This window comes from Blennius ocellaris, assembly GCF_963422515.1.
Source record: "Blennius ocellaris genome assembly, contig: SCAFFOLD_249, whole genome shotgun sequence".
NCBI lineage: Eukaryota > Metazoa > Chordata > Actinopteri > Blenniiformes > Blenniidae > Blennius > Blennius ocellaris.
This window is the reverse complement of record NW_027662154.1, coordinates 3,747-17,500: the sequence shown is the minus strand read 5'-3', so window position 1 is coordinate 17,500 and position 13,754 is coordinate 3,747. Positions and strand designations below refer to the sequence as shown.

Below are 13,754 nucleotides of genomic sequence, written 5' to 3'. Positions count from 1 at the left end.
CTAATCCAGACTATAGAGCATCTTCCTCCTCTAACACAGATTATAGAGCATCTTCCTCCTCTAATCCAGATTACAGAGCATCTTCCTCCTCTAATCCAGATTATAGAGCATCTTCCTCCTCTAATCCAGATAATAGAGCATCTTCCTCCTCTAACACCAGATTATAGAGCATCTCCCCCTCTAATCCAGATTATAGAGCATCTCCCTCCTCTAACACCAGATTATAGAGCATCTCCCCCCTCTAATCCAGATTATAGAGCATCTTCCTCCTATAATCCAGATTATAGAGCATCTTCCTCCTCTAACACCAGATTATAGAGCATCTCCCCCTCTAATCCAGATTATAGAGCATCTTCCTCCTCTAACACCAGATTATAGAGCATCTCCCCCCTCTAATCCAGATAATAGAGCATCTTCCTCCTCTAACACCAGATTATAGAGCATCTCCCCCTCTAATCCAGATTATAGAGCATCTTCCTCCTCTAACACCAGATTATAGAGCATCTCCCCCTCTAATCCAGATTATAGAGCATCTTCCTCCTCTAACACCAGATTATAGAGCATCTCCCCCTCTAATCCAGATTATAGAGCATCTTCCTCCTCTAACACCAGGTTATAGAGCATCTCCCCCTCTAATCCAGATTATAGAGCATCTTCCTCCTCCCCAATGACCCGGTCCTGTGCTCAGATCCAGCAGTGGGACCAGAACCTGGAGAAGCTGAACCTGGAGGTGTTCAGGTTCCGCTGTTACCTGTCCAGCCTGCAGGGCGGCGACCTCCCCAACCCCAAGAGCCTCCTGGCCGCGGCCAGCCGGCCCTCCAAGAGCATGCTGGGACGGCTGGGCGTCTTCTCCGTGTCGTCCCTCCACGCCCTGGTGAGGAGCTCAGGGTCACAGGAAGCACGGCTTTCAAACTAAACACAACTCTGTTTCCATGGAAACGGTGGAAAACGCAACGTTCCTGCTCCGGGTCACCACGTTGGCAGGAAGTCGTTGTTCTTCTGCACATGCTCAGTAGAGACGAGTGTCCTCTGTGGCATCCTGGCTCCCTGTCCTTATCCTCCTGGACTTGGTGCTTTTATTTTGACAGTCACCGTAATAACAGGCCAACTTGGTGGTTTTATTTTGACAGTCACCATAATAACAATCCAACTTGGTAGTTTTATTTTGACAGTCACCATAATAACAATCCAACTTGGTAGTTTTATTTTGACAGTCACCATAATAACAATCCAACTTGGTAGTTTTATTTTGACAGTCACCATAATAACAATCCAACTTGGTAGTTTTATTTTGACAGTCACCATAATAACAATCCAACTTGGTACTTTTATTTTGACAGTCACTTAACGACACTTTCTGATGATTCGTTGAAACAAACATTGTTTTCAAAACGTTTCTGTTTTCAAGCGAAAACATTAAACGGCGTTTTCACTTGAAGCGTCGCCGTGGAAACGGCGTCTTGTCCTCCAGGAGACGTCAAGTCTTTTCTTCTTCTTCCGGAAGGTTTGTAGTCGAGACGGAGCGTCGCTGCAGCGCCGCCGCCTCCCGTCTGCAGGGGGCGCCATGACGCCTCTGGACGGTCTGAGGGGACGCAGGAGGACCACCAAGGTAGTAGAACCCCCACACACACACACACACACACACACACACACACACACACACATACGCCCCCTGCTGGACGACTTCCATCAAACACCGAGTGATTTCTGTTCTGCCACTGAGAACGATTAATATTATTATTTAGAGGTTTCAGGTAAAAATGACGGAGAAAACAGAGATTCTTTATTCTTTTTCTTTTATGTTGAAACACATTTCTTGTTGCCATGGAGACGCTCCGCTCATGTTAAGCGTCAAAGGAAAACCCTTGTTTTCACCTGAAGGCGTCGTCGTTCCTCCGTCACCTGGGAAAATCCTCTCCCACAATGCTTTGCTGGAGCTCCGGGGTCACGTGACCCGCCGGCTAATCCGGGTTTACACCTCCGGGGCCGAGCGTCTCCAGGCAGGCGGAACTGGATTAATGGCGTCTGCTCACACAAACAACAACAACAACAACAACAACAACGGCCGGTAGATGCTGCTGGCCACCGGCGCCTCCTGCTCCTCCTCCTCCTGCTGCTCCTCGAGGAGGCGACCTTTGACCCCCGGCTCCCTCACCATGGCCGCCCTGTGCTGGGTGCTCCCCCGGGAGGAGGAGGGCGAGGCGCTGCAGGTGGGGGCGGTGGAGGAGGGGGGGGAGGTGGTGTTGGGGCTGGTGCAGCGCCTCCTGGAGGAGGCGTCCTGCTGCAGGAGCTGCCGGCGGCCCGCTGACGTCCTGCTGGTAACCATGGTGACGGCGTTGCTGTTTCCTCGCTGTAGTCGAGGTCCTCTGAGCCAGTGTTGTTGTTGTTGTTGTTGTTGTCTTGTGGCTGTCCTCTGACCTAGTGTTGTTGTTGTTGTTGTTGTTGTCTTGTGGCTGTCCTCTGAGCCAGTGTTGTTGTTGTTGTTGTTGTTGTCGTCATGTGGCTGTCCTCTGACCCAGTGTTGTTGTTGTTGTTGTTGTCTTGTGGCTGTCCTCTGAGCCAGTGTTGTTGTTGTTGTTGTTGTTGTTGTCTTGTGGCTGTCCTCTGAGCCAGTGTTGTTGTTGTTGTTGTTGTTGTCGTCATGTGGCTGTCCTCTGACCCAGTGTTGTTGTTGTTGTTGTTGTCTTGTGGCTGTCCTCTGAGCCAGTGTTGTTGTTGTTGTTGTTGTTGTTGTTGTTGTTGTTGTTGTTGTTGTTGTCTTGTGGCTGTCCTCTGACCGAGTGTTGTTGTTGTTGTCGTCGTGTGGCTGTCCTCTGGCCCAGTGTTGTTGTTGTTGTTGTTGTTGTTGTCATGTGGCTGTCCTCTGACCCAGTGTTGTTGTTGTATTTGTTGTTGTTGTCTTGTGGCTGTCCTCTGACCCAGTGTTGTTGTTGTATTTGTTGTTGTTGTCATCATGTGGCTGTCCTCTGACCGAGTGTTGTTGTTGTTGTTGTCGTGTGGCTGTCCTCTGACCCAGTGTTGTTGTTGTTGTTGTTGTTGTCTTGTGGCTGTCCTCTGACCTAGTGTTGTTGTTGTTGTTGTTGTTGTCTTGTGGCTGTCCTCTGACCGAGTGTTGTTGTTGTTGTCGTCATGTGGCTGTCCTCTGACCGAGTGTTGTTGTTGTTGTCGTCATGTGGCTGTCCTCTGACCCAGTGTTGTTGTTGTTGTTGTCTTGTGGCTGTCCTCTGACCGAGTGTTGTTGTTGTTGTCGTCGTGTGGCTGTCCTCTGGCCCAGTGTTGTTGTTGTTGTTGTTGTTGTCATGTGGCTGTCCTCTGACCCAGTGTTGTTGTTGTTGTTGTTGTTGTCATGTGGCTGTCCTCTGACCCAGTGTTGTTGGTGTTGTTGTTGTCTTGTGGCTGTCCTCTGACCCAGTATTGTTGTTGTATTTGTTGTTGTTGTCATCATGTGGCTGTCCTCTGACCCAGTGTTGTTGTTGTATTTGTTGTTGTTGTCTTGTGGCTGTCCTCTGACCCAGTGTTGTTGTTGTATTTGTTGTTGTTGTCATCATGTGGCTGTCCTCTGACCGAGTGTTGTTGTTGTTGTTGTCGTGTGGCTGTCCTCTGACCCAGTGTTGTTGTTGTATTTGTTGTTGTTGTCATGTGGCTGTCCTCTGACCCAGTGTTGTTGTTGTATTTGTTGTTGTTGTCTTGTGGCTGTCCTCTGACCCAGTGTTGTTGTTGTATTTGTTGTTGTTGTCATCATGTGGCTGTCCTCTGACCCAGTGTTGTTGTTGTTGTATTTGTTGTTGTCTGTCCTCAGAACGTGGAACGTGGGTACTCCCTCTATCAAACCTTCCCAGAATGCCGAGCGCCACACGTTGATGTCCCCCAAAACCCTTACGATGGGGAGGCGGGGCTTCAGAGCCCGTACGACCGGGGGGCGGGGCTTCAGAGCCCGTACGGCCGGGGGGCGGGGCTTGCTGGCTGCCGCCCCGCCCACCTGACTGTCTGTCAGCGTCTCCGCAAAGTCATCGAGGAGCTGGTCGACACCGAGAAGTCCTACGTCAAGGTCAGAGGGTGTGTGTGTGTGTGTGTGTGTGTGTGTGTGTGTGTGTGTGTGTGTGTGTGTGTGTGTGTGTGTGTGTGTAACAGGTGTGTGTGTCCTCAGGACCTGGTGTGTCTCTTTGATCTCTACTTGGCGCCGCTGCAGAAGGAGGCGTTTCTCAGAAAGGATGAGGTGAAAACAGAGTCTGAGATCAGCTGACGTTCACCTCCGTCACAGCCCTGAGTGTGTGTGTGTGTGTGTGTGTGTGTGTGTGTGTGTGTGTGTGTGTGTGTGTGTGTGTGTGTGTGTGTGTGTGTGTGTGTCAGATGGAGGCGCTGTTCGGCAGCCTGCCGGAGATGTTGGACTTCCAGAGAGTTTTCCTCCAGACGTTGGAACAAACTGTGGCCGCCTGTCCCAACTTCAGCAGCCTGAACACGCCGGAACAGTTTCAGGTCAGACACACACACACACACACACACACACACACACACACACACACACACACACACACACACACACACACACTTCATTCAGATTTTAGGACGCTAAAGGCGAATCGTTTCCAAATAGATCTGAAAAACCTGAACATGAAAGCATCCCACACAAAGCGGATGGGCGGAGCTCCGCCCATCCGCTTTGTGTGGGATGCTTTCATGTTCAGGTTTTTCAGATCTATTTGGAAACGATTTTAGGATGTTAAAGGCGAATCGTGTTGCCATGGAGACGCTCCCTCCTCAGCGTGTCACTTAGGGACGTGGCAACCTGCGAGGCCAGTTAGCGTCGATGTGAGCTAACGGCTAACGCTTTCATGTTCAGGTTTTTCAGATCTATTTGGAAACGGCCTAGGGTGTCCTGGTGCCATGTGCACTTATGGACACCCCTGTGCTCGAACATGGTGTTCGTTATGGACAAGCTGTGACTGGCACAGAAGTCCAATAACAGAACACCACTCGGGTTCAGATCGGGGAGGCCGTTCCTCCCAATCACCCCCTTCCAAGTCTCGCTGTCATTGCCCACGTGGGCGTTGAAGTCCCCCAGGAGAACAATGGAGTCCCCAGTTGGGGCACTATCCAGCACCCCTCCCAGGGACTCCAAGAAGGTTGGGTACTCTGAACTGCTGTTCGGTGCATAGGCCGAAACAACAGTCAGAGACCTGTCCCCTACTTGTAGGCGTAGGGACGCAACCCTCTCGTTCACCGGGGTGAACTCCAACACATGGCGGCTGAGCTGTGGGGCACCCTAGGCCGGAGGTCAATGATAGACTTTGTGGTCGTGTCATCTGATCTCTGGCCGCGTGTCTTGGACACTCGGGTAAAGAGAGGGGCAGAGCTGTCAACTGATCACCACCTGGTGGTGAGTTGGATGCGCTGGACTGGGAGGAGGCCGGATAGACTCGGCAGGCCCAAACGTGTTGTGAGGGTCTGCTGGGAACATCTGTCCGAGCCTTCCGTCCGCGCAGCCTTCAACTCCCACCTCCGGGAGAGCTTCTCACAGATCCCGAGGGAGGTTGGAGACATTGAGTCCGAGTGGACCATGTTCTCAACTTCCATTGTCGAAGCTGCTGCTCGGAGCTGTGGCCGCAGGGTCTCTGGCGCCTGTCGTGGCGGCAATCCCCGAACCCGGTGGTGGACACCGGAAGTAAGGGATGCCGTCAAGCTGAAGAAGGAGTCCTACCGGGCACTGTTAGCTCATAGGACTCCCGAGGCAATCGACAGGTACCGGCAGGCCAAGCGAGCCGCAGCCCGGGCTGTGGTGGAGGCAAAAACTCGGGTCTGGGAGGAGTTCGGAGAGGCCATGGAGGAGGACTTTCGGTCGGCCTCGAGGAAATTCTGGCAAACCGTCCGGCGCCTCAGGCGGGGGAAGCAGTTCTCCACCAACACTGTTTACAGTGGAAGTGGGGAGCTGTTGACCTCAACTGGGGACATTGTCGGGCGGTGGAAGGAATACTTCGAGGACCTCCTCAATCCCACCACCACGTCTTCCATTGAGGAAGCAGAGACTGGGTTCTCAGAGGTGGACTCGTCCATTTCCCAAGCTGAAGTCACCGAGGTTGTTGTGAAGCTCCTCGGTGGCAAGGCACCGGGAGTGATGAGATTCACCCAGAGTTCCTTAAGTCTCTGGATGTGCAGGGACTGTCGTGGCTGACTCGTCTCTGCAACATCGCGTGGCGGGCGGGGACAGTACCTCTGGACTGGCAGACCGGGGTGGTGGTCCCTCTCTTTAAGAAGGGGGATCGGAGGGTGTGTTCCAACTACAGAGGGATCACACTCCTCAGCCTCCCCGGGAAAGTCTATTCCAGGGTACTGGAGAGGAGGGTCCGGCCGTTAGTCGAACCTCGGATCCAAGAGGAACAATGCGGTTTTCGTCCTGGTCGTGGAACACTGGACCAGCTCTATACCCTCCACCAGGTGCTTGAGGGTTCGTGGGAGTTCGCCCAACCAGTCCACATGTGTTTTGTGGATCTGGAGAAGGCGTTCGACCGCGTCCCCCGAGATGTCCTGTGGGGGGTGCTCCGGGAGTACGGAGTCCGGGGTCCCTTGTTGAGGGCTGTTCGGTCCTTGTATTCCCGGAGTAGGAGTTTGGTTCGCATTGCCGGCAGTAAGTCGGACCTGTTCCCAGTGCATGTTGACCTCCGGCAGGGGTGTCCTTTATCACCGGTTCTGTTCATCATATATATGGACAGAATTTCTAGGCACAGCCGGGGGCCAGAGGGGGTCCGGTTTGGGGACCACAGAATCTCATCTCTGCTATTTGCGGATGATGTGGTTCTGTTGGCCCCATCAAGCCTGGATCTCCAGCGTGCACTGACACGGTTCGCAGCCAAGTGTGAAGCAGCTGGGATGAAGATCAGCACCTCTAAATCCGAGGCCATGGTTCTCGACCGGAAAAAGGTGGCTTGCCCCCTCCAGGTCGGTGGAGTGCCCTTGTCCCAGGTGGAGGAGTTCAAGTATCTTGGGGTCTTGTTCACGAGTGGGGGAAAGATGGAGCGTGAGATCGACAGGCGGATCGGTGCAGCGTCTGCAGTCATGCGGACGTTGTATCGGTCCGTCGTGGTGAAGAAGGAGCTGAGCCAAAAAGCGAAGCTCTCGATTTACCGGTCGATCTTCGTTCCTACCCTCACCTATGGTCATGAACTATGGGTCATGACCGAAAGAACGAGATCTCGGATACAAGCGGCTGAAATGAGCTTCCTCCGTAGGGTGGCTGGGCGTACCCTTAGAGATAGGGTGAGGAGCTCAGTCACCAGGGAGGAGCTCGGAGTAGAGCCGCTGCTCCTCCACATCGAGAGGAGCCAGCTGAGGTGGCTCGGGCATCTATTTCGGATGCCCCCCGGACGCCTCCCGAGGGAGGTGTTTCGGGCATGTCCCTCCGGTAGGAGGCCTCGGGGCAGACCCAGGACACGCTGGAGGGACTATGTCTCTCGGCTGGCCTGGGAACGCCTTGGGGTGCCACCGGAGGAGCTGGAGGAAGTGTCTGGGGTGAGGGAAGTCTGGGCAACTCTGCTCAGACTGCTGCCTCCGCGACCCGGCCCCGGATAAAGCGGTAGCCAATGGATGGATGGATGGATATTTGGAAACGATTTTAGGATGTTAAAGGCGAATCGTGTTGCCATGGAGACGCTCCCTCCTCAGCGTGTCACTTAGGGACGTGGCAACCTGCGAGGCCAGTTAGCGTCGATGTGAGCTAACGGCTAACGCTTTCATGTTCAGGTTTTTCAGATCTATTTGGAAACGATTTTAGGATGTTAAAGGCGAATCGTGTTGCCATGGAGACGCTCCCTCCTCAGCGTGTCACTTAGGGACGTGGCAACCTGCGAGGCCAGTTAGCGTCGATGTGAGCTAACGGCTAACGTGCCAGCGATGGTAACCAGCACGCGTGGCGTCGGGGAAGCCGTGCGCTCTAGCGAGTGTAGCTCTGGTTTCTCTACACTCACGTTCGCTCTCCTCCCAGTCGCTGCTGGTGTCGCTGGCCGGCTCCTTCCTCCACTACGCCGACCACTTCAAGCTCTACAGCGGCTTCTGCGCCGACCACGTCAAGGTGCAGAAGGTTCTGGAGAGAGGTGAGGGTTCCCCGCCGTCGCCGCGCCGCCGCCGCCGCTTCCTTTGTAACGCGTCTCTGTCTACGTGTGACGTAGCCAAAACGGACGGCGCCTTCAAGCACTTCCTGGAGACGAGGAACCCGACCAATCAGCACTCGTCCTCCCTGGAGTCGTTCCTCATCAAACCGGTTCAGAGAGTCCTGAAGTACCCGCTGCTGCTGCGGCAGCTAGCGGCGCTAACGGAGCCGGAGAGACCCGAGCACACTCACCTGACAGGTAACACACCTGGCAGGTAACACACCTGGCAGGTAACACACCTGACAGGTAACACACCTGGCAGGTAACACACCTGGCAGGTAACACACACCTGGCAGGTAACACACCTGGCAGGTAACACACCTGACAGGTAACACACCTGGCAGGTAACACACCTGGCAGGTAACACACACCTGGCAGGTAACACACACCTGGCAGATAACACACCTGACAGGTAACACACCTGGCAGGTAACACACCTGGCAGGCAACACACACCTGGCAGGTAACACACCTGACAGGTAACACACCTGGCAGGTAACACACCTGGCAGGTAACACACCTGGCAGGTAACACACACCTGGCAGGTAACACACACCTGGCAGATAACACACCTGACAGGTAACACACCTGGCAGGTAACACACACCTGGCAGGTAACACACCTGGCAGGTAACACACCTGGCAGGCAACACACACCTGGCAGGTAACACACCTGACAGGTAACACACCTGGCAGGTAACACACCTGGCAGGTAACACACCTGGCAGGTAACACACACCTGACAGGTAACACACCTGGCAGGTAACACACCTGGCAGGTAACACACCTGGCAGGTAACACACCTGGCAGGTAACACACCTGACAGGTAACACACCTGGCAGGTAACACACACCTGGCAGGTAACACACCTGGCAGGTAACACACCTGGCAGGCAACACACACCTGGCAGGTAACACACCTGGCAGGCAACACACACCTGACAGGTAACACACCTGACAGGTAACACACCTGACAGGTAACACACCTGGCAGGTAACACACACCTGGCAGGTAACACACCTGGCAGGTAACACACCTGGCAGGCAACACACACCTGGCAGGTAACACACCTGACAGGTAACACACCTGGCAGGTAACACACCTGGCAGGTAACACACCTGGCAGGTAACACACACCTGACAGGTAACACACCTGGCAGGTAACACACCTGGCAGGTAACACACCTGGCAGGTAACACACCTGGCAGGTAACACACCTGACAGGTAACACACCTGGCAGGTAACACACACCTGGCAGGTAACACTCCTGACAGGTAACACACCTGGCAGGTAACACACACCTGGCAGGTAACACACCTGACAGGTGACACACCTGACAGGTAACACACCTGACGGGTAACACACCTGGCAGGTAACACACCTGGCAGGTGACACACCTGACAGGTAACACACCTGGCAGGTAACACACCTGACAGGTAACACACCTGGCAGGTAACACACCTGGCAGGTAACACACACCTGACAGGTAACACATCTGGCAGGTAACACACCTGACAGGTAACACACCTGGCAGGTAACACACCTGGCAGGTAACACACACCTGACAGGTAACACATCTGGCAGGTGACACACCTGACAGGTAACACATCTGGCAGGTGACACACCTGACAGGTAACACACCTGACAGGTAACACACCTGACAGGTAACACACCTGACGGGTAACACACCTGGCAGGTAACACACCTGACAGGTAACACACACCTGGCAGGTGACACACCTGACAGGTAACACACCTGACGGGTAACACACCTGGCAGGTAACACACCTGGCAGGTGACACACCTGACAGGTAACACACCTGGCAGGTAACACACCTGGCAGGTAACACACACCTGACAGGTGACACACCTGACAGGTAACACACCTGGCAGGTAACACACCTGGCAGGTAACACACCTGACAGGTAACACACACCTGGCAGGTAACACACCTGACAGGTAACACACCTGGCAGGTAACACACCTGGCAGGTAACACACCTGGCAGGTAACACACCTGACAGGTAACACACCTGGCAGGTAACACACCTGGCAGGTAACACACCTGACAGGTGACACTTGCTGGACTGTCCACTCAGAGGCGCTGCAGGCCATGGAGAAGGTGGCGAGTCACATCAATGAGATGCAGAAGATCTACGAGGACTATGGGTGTGTGTTTGACCAGCTGGCGGCCGAGCAGAGTGGGCCGGACAAACAGGTACACACACACACACACACACACACACACACACACACTCACCTACACACACAGAGTGTGTGGCGGTCTCTGAGGGTCTGTGGCGGTCCCGCTCCTCCAGGTGACGGAGATCTCGATGGGCGACTTCCTGCTGCACTCGTCAGCGCTGTGGTTGAATCCTCCGCCGGGCGTCGCTCGTCTGAGGAAGGATCCGGAGCTCACGCTGTTTGGTGTGTGTGTGTGTGTGTGTGTGTGTGTGTGTGTGTGTGTGTGTGTGTGTGTGTGTGTGTGTGTGTGTGTGTGTGCTAACGGCTGCTGTTGCGTCCTCAGTGTTCAGGCGGGCCGTGGTCCTGGTGCACCGGGACAACAGCAGAGTGAGGAAGAGGATGGTGAGTCCCCGCCCTTCGTCTCATGTCCTCCGTGATGAGGGACGATTCAGGTCTCATGTCCTCCGTGATGAGGGACGATTCAGGTCTCATGTCCTCCGTGATGAGGGACGATTCAGGTCTCATGTCCTCCGTGATGAGGGACGATTCAGGTCTCATGTCCTCCGTGATGAGGGACGATTCAGGTCTCATGTCCTCCGTGATGAGGGACGATTCAGGTCTCATGTCCTCCACAGACGACGTCTCGCTCCGCTGATCTGGACGCCTTCAGGTTCCGCTGGTTGATTCCAGGTTCCGCTGTTCAGGTTCGACCGGCCGCCGTCACAGGTGAGCCAATCAGAGGAGGCCGGGGCTGACAGGTCAGGGGTCAGGGTGGGGGTGGGGTGTTGACCCTGTTGACCTTGTTGACCTTGTTGACCCTGTTGACCCTGTTGACCCTGTTGACCCTGTTGACCCTGATGACCCTGATGACCCTGTTGACCTTGTTGACCCTGTTGACCTTGTTGACGCCGTGGGGTGTTGACCCTGTTGACCCTGTTGACCCTGATGACCTTGTTGACCTTGTTGACCCTGATGACCCTGATGACCCTGTTGACCTTGTTGACCCTGTTGACCCTGATGACCTTGTTGACCCCGTTGACCCTGATGACCCTGACGACCCTGTTGACCTTGTTGACCCTGGTGACCCTGTTGACCTTGTTGACCTTGTTGACCCCGTTGACCCTGATGACCCTGATGACCCTGTTGACCTTGTTGACCCTGTTGACCCTGATGACCTTGTTGACCTTGTTGACCCTGATGACCCTGATGACCCTGATGACCCTGTTGACCTTGTTGACCCTGTTGACCCTGATGACCTTGTTGACCTTGTTGACCCTGATGACCCTGTTGACCCTGATGACCCTGTTGACCTTCTTGACCCTGTTGACCCTGATGACCTTGTTGACCCCGTTGACCCTGATGACCCTGTTGACCCTGATGACCTTGTTGACCCCGTTGACCCCGTTGACCCTGATGACCCTGATGACCCTGATGACCTTGTTGACCCCGTTGACCCTGATGACCCTGATGACCCTGTTGACCCCGTGGGGTGTTTCCAGGCCCGGAGGACTCGTGTGTTTGGGAGTTGATCCACTGCAGGTCGGAGGTTGAAGGACGACCAGAGACGGTTTTCCAGCTGTGCAGCAGGTAAAGCAGCTGTTCACTCGTTCACCTGCAGCACACGTGTTCACTGTTTACTGCGTGTTCATCACGTGTTCACTGTTTACTGCGTGTTCATCACATGTTCATCACGTGTTCATCACGTGTTCATCACGTGTTCACTGTTTACTGCGTGTTCATCATGTGTTCATCACGTGTTCATCACGTGTTCATCATGTGTTCACTGTTTACTGCGTGTTCATCACGTGTTCATCACGTGTTCATCACGTGTTCATCATGTGTTCACTGTTTACTGCGTGTTCATCACGTGTTCATCACGTGTTCATCACATGTTCATCACGTGTTCATCACGTGTTCATCACATGTTCATCACGTGTTCACTGTTTACTGCGTGTTCATCACGTGTTCATCACGTGTTCATCACGTGTTCATCACGTGTTCATCCCGTGCTCATGTGTTCATCACATGTTCATGCATGTTCATGTGTTCATCACGTGTTCATCACGTGTTCATCATGTGTTCACTGTTTACTGCGTGTTCATCATGTGTTCATCACGTGTTCATCATGTGTTCATCATGTGTTCATCATGTGTTCACTGTTTACTGCGTGTTCATCATGTGTTCATCACGTGTTCATCATGTGTTCATCACATGTTCATCACGTGTTCACTGTTTACTGCGTGTTCATCATGTGTTCATCACGTGTTCATCATGTGTTCATCACATGTTCATCACGTGTTCATCACGTGTTCATCATGTGTTCATCACATGTTCATCACGTGTTCACTGTTTACTGCGTGTTCATCATGTGTTCATCACGTGTTCATCATGTGTTCATCACATGTTCATCACGTGTTCATCACGTGTTCATCATGTGTTCATCACATGTTCATCACGTGTTCACTGTTTACTGCGTGTTCATCACGTGTTCATCACGTGTTCATCACGTGTTCATCACGTGTTCATCCCGTGCTCATGTGTTCATCACATGTTCATCACATGTTCATGTGTTAAAAACTATAAAAACTAAATGATGTAATAAAATCACAAAGTGAAAACATGAAAATCTGTCAAAAAAAGGTTGACTGTTTATCATTCTGTTGTCATGGTAACGCTGTTAACTCCCCCACAATGTGATGCCGTTTCCACGGTAACGTTGTTGACCCTGAACGGCATCTTGTCGCCATGGTAACACAGTTCCTCCCTGAACGTTATTCTGTTGCCGTGGTAACAGAGTTGCTCCTTCAATGTGATGCTGTTGCCATGGCAACACAGTTGCTCCCTGGATGTGAGGCCATTGCCATGGTAACACTGTAGCGCCCACTGTGCGGTGCCGTTGCCATGGTAACGGTGGGGTTCCCTCCATGTTTCAGTGGCTGGGAGACGAAGGCGAGCGTCCTGCGAGCGCTGGGCTCACTCCTCAGGGAGCGACCGGCCGGCACCTCCCTCAGGACGAGGAGGTTGTCCAGCTGCAGGAGGACCAGGAGGAGGAGGAGGCAGCAGCAGCGCCCCCTGCAGGAGGAGCACTGCGCAGCTTCCCAAAGCCACGCCTCCTCCTCCTGCTCCTCATGGACCAGTGGGCTGGAGGCGCAGTTGCAGAGGCTCGGCTTCAGTGAGGAGGAGGAGGCACCGTGGAGGAGGAGGAGCCCCGGGGAGGAGGCGCCGTGGAGGAGGAGGAGCCCCGGGGAGGAGGAGGAGGAGGAGGAGGCACCGTGGAGGAGGAAGAGCCCCGGGGAGGAGGAGGAGGAGGAGGAGGCACCGTGGAGGAGGAAGAGCCCCGGGGAGGAGGAGGCTCTGTGGAGGAGGAGGAGGAGGAGGAGGAGGAGGAGGAGTCCCAGGGAGGAGGAGGAGGGTCAGAGGAGGAGGAATCCTGTA

The 13,754-nt window shown here is 53.8% G+C and overlaps 1 protein-coding gene across 1 annotated transcript in view; it reads left to right on the top strand.

The window, feature by feature from the left end:
* LOC308148203 (rho guanine nucleotide exchange factor TIAM2-like) overlaps positions 1-13,491 on the top strand; it is a gene marked incomplete at both ends in the record, with an annotated part of 16,639 nt that extends 3,148 nt beyond the window's left edge. The window contains 13 exons of the mRNA XM_080521648.1: positions 689-874; positions 1,505-1,609; positions 3,800-4,048; positions 4,148-4,216; positions 4,351-4,476; positions 7,976-8,084; positions 8,160-8,339; positions 10,235-10,353; positions 10,454-10,562; positions 10,663-10,721; positions 10,955-11,045; positions 11,819-11,906; positions 13,253-13,491. Coding sequence (XP_080377774.1) covers positions 689-874; positions 1,505-1,609; positions 3,800-4,048; positions 4,148-4,216; positions 4,351-4,476; positions 7,976-8,084; positions 8,160-8,339; positions 10,235-10,353; positions 10,454-10,562; positions 10,663-10,721; positions 10,955-11,045; positions 11,819-11,906; positions 13,253-13,491 — 1,729 coding nt within the window. The remainder of the gene's footprint in view (positions 1-688; positions 875-1,504; positions 1,610-3,799; positions 4,049-4,147; positions 4,217-4,350; positions 4,477-7,975; positions 8,085-8,159; positions 8,340-10,234; positions 10,354-10,453; positions 10,563-10,662; positions 10,722-10,954; positions 11,046-11,818; positions 11,907-13,252) is intronic.
* Between the last annotated feature and the right edge of the window lie 263 nt (positions 13,492-13,754).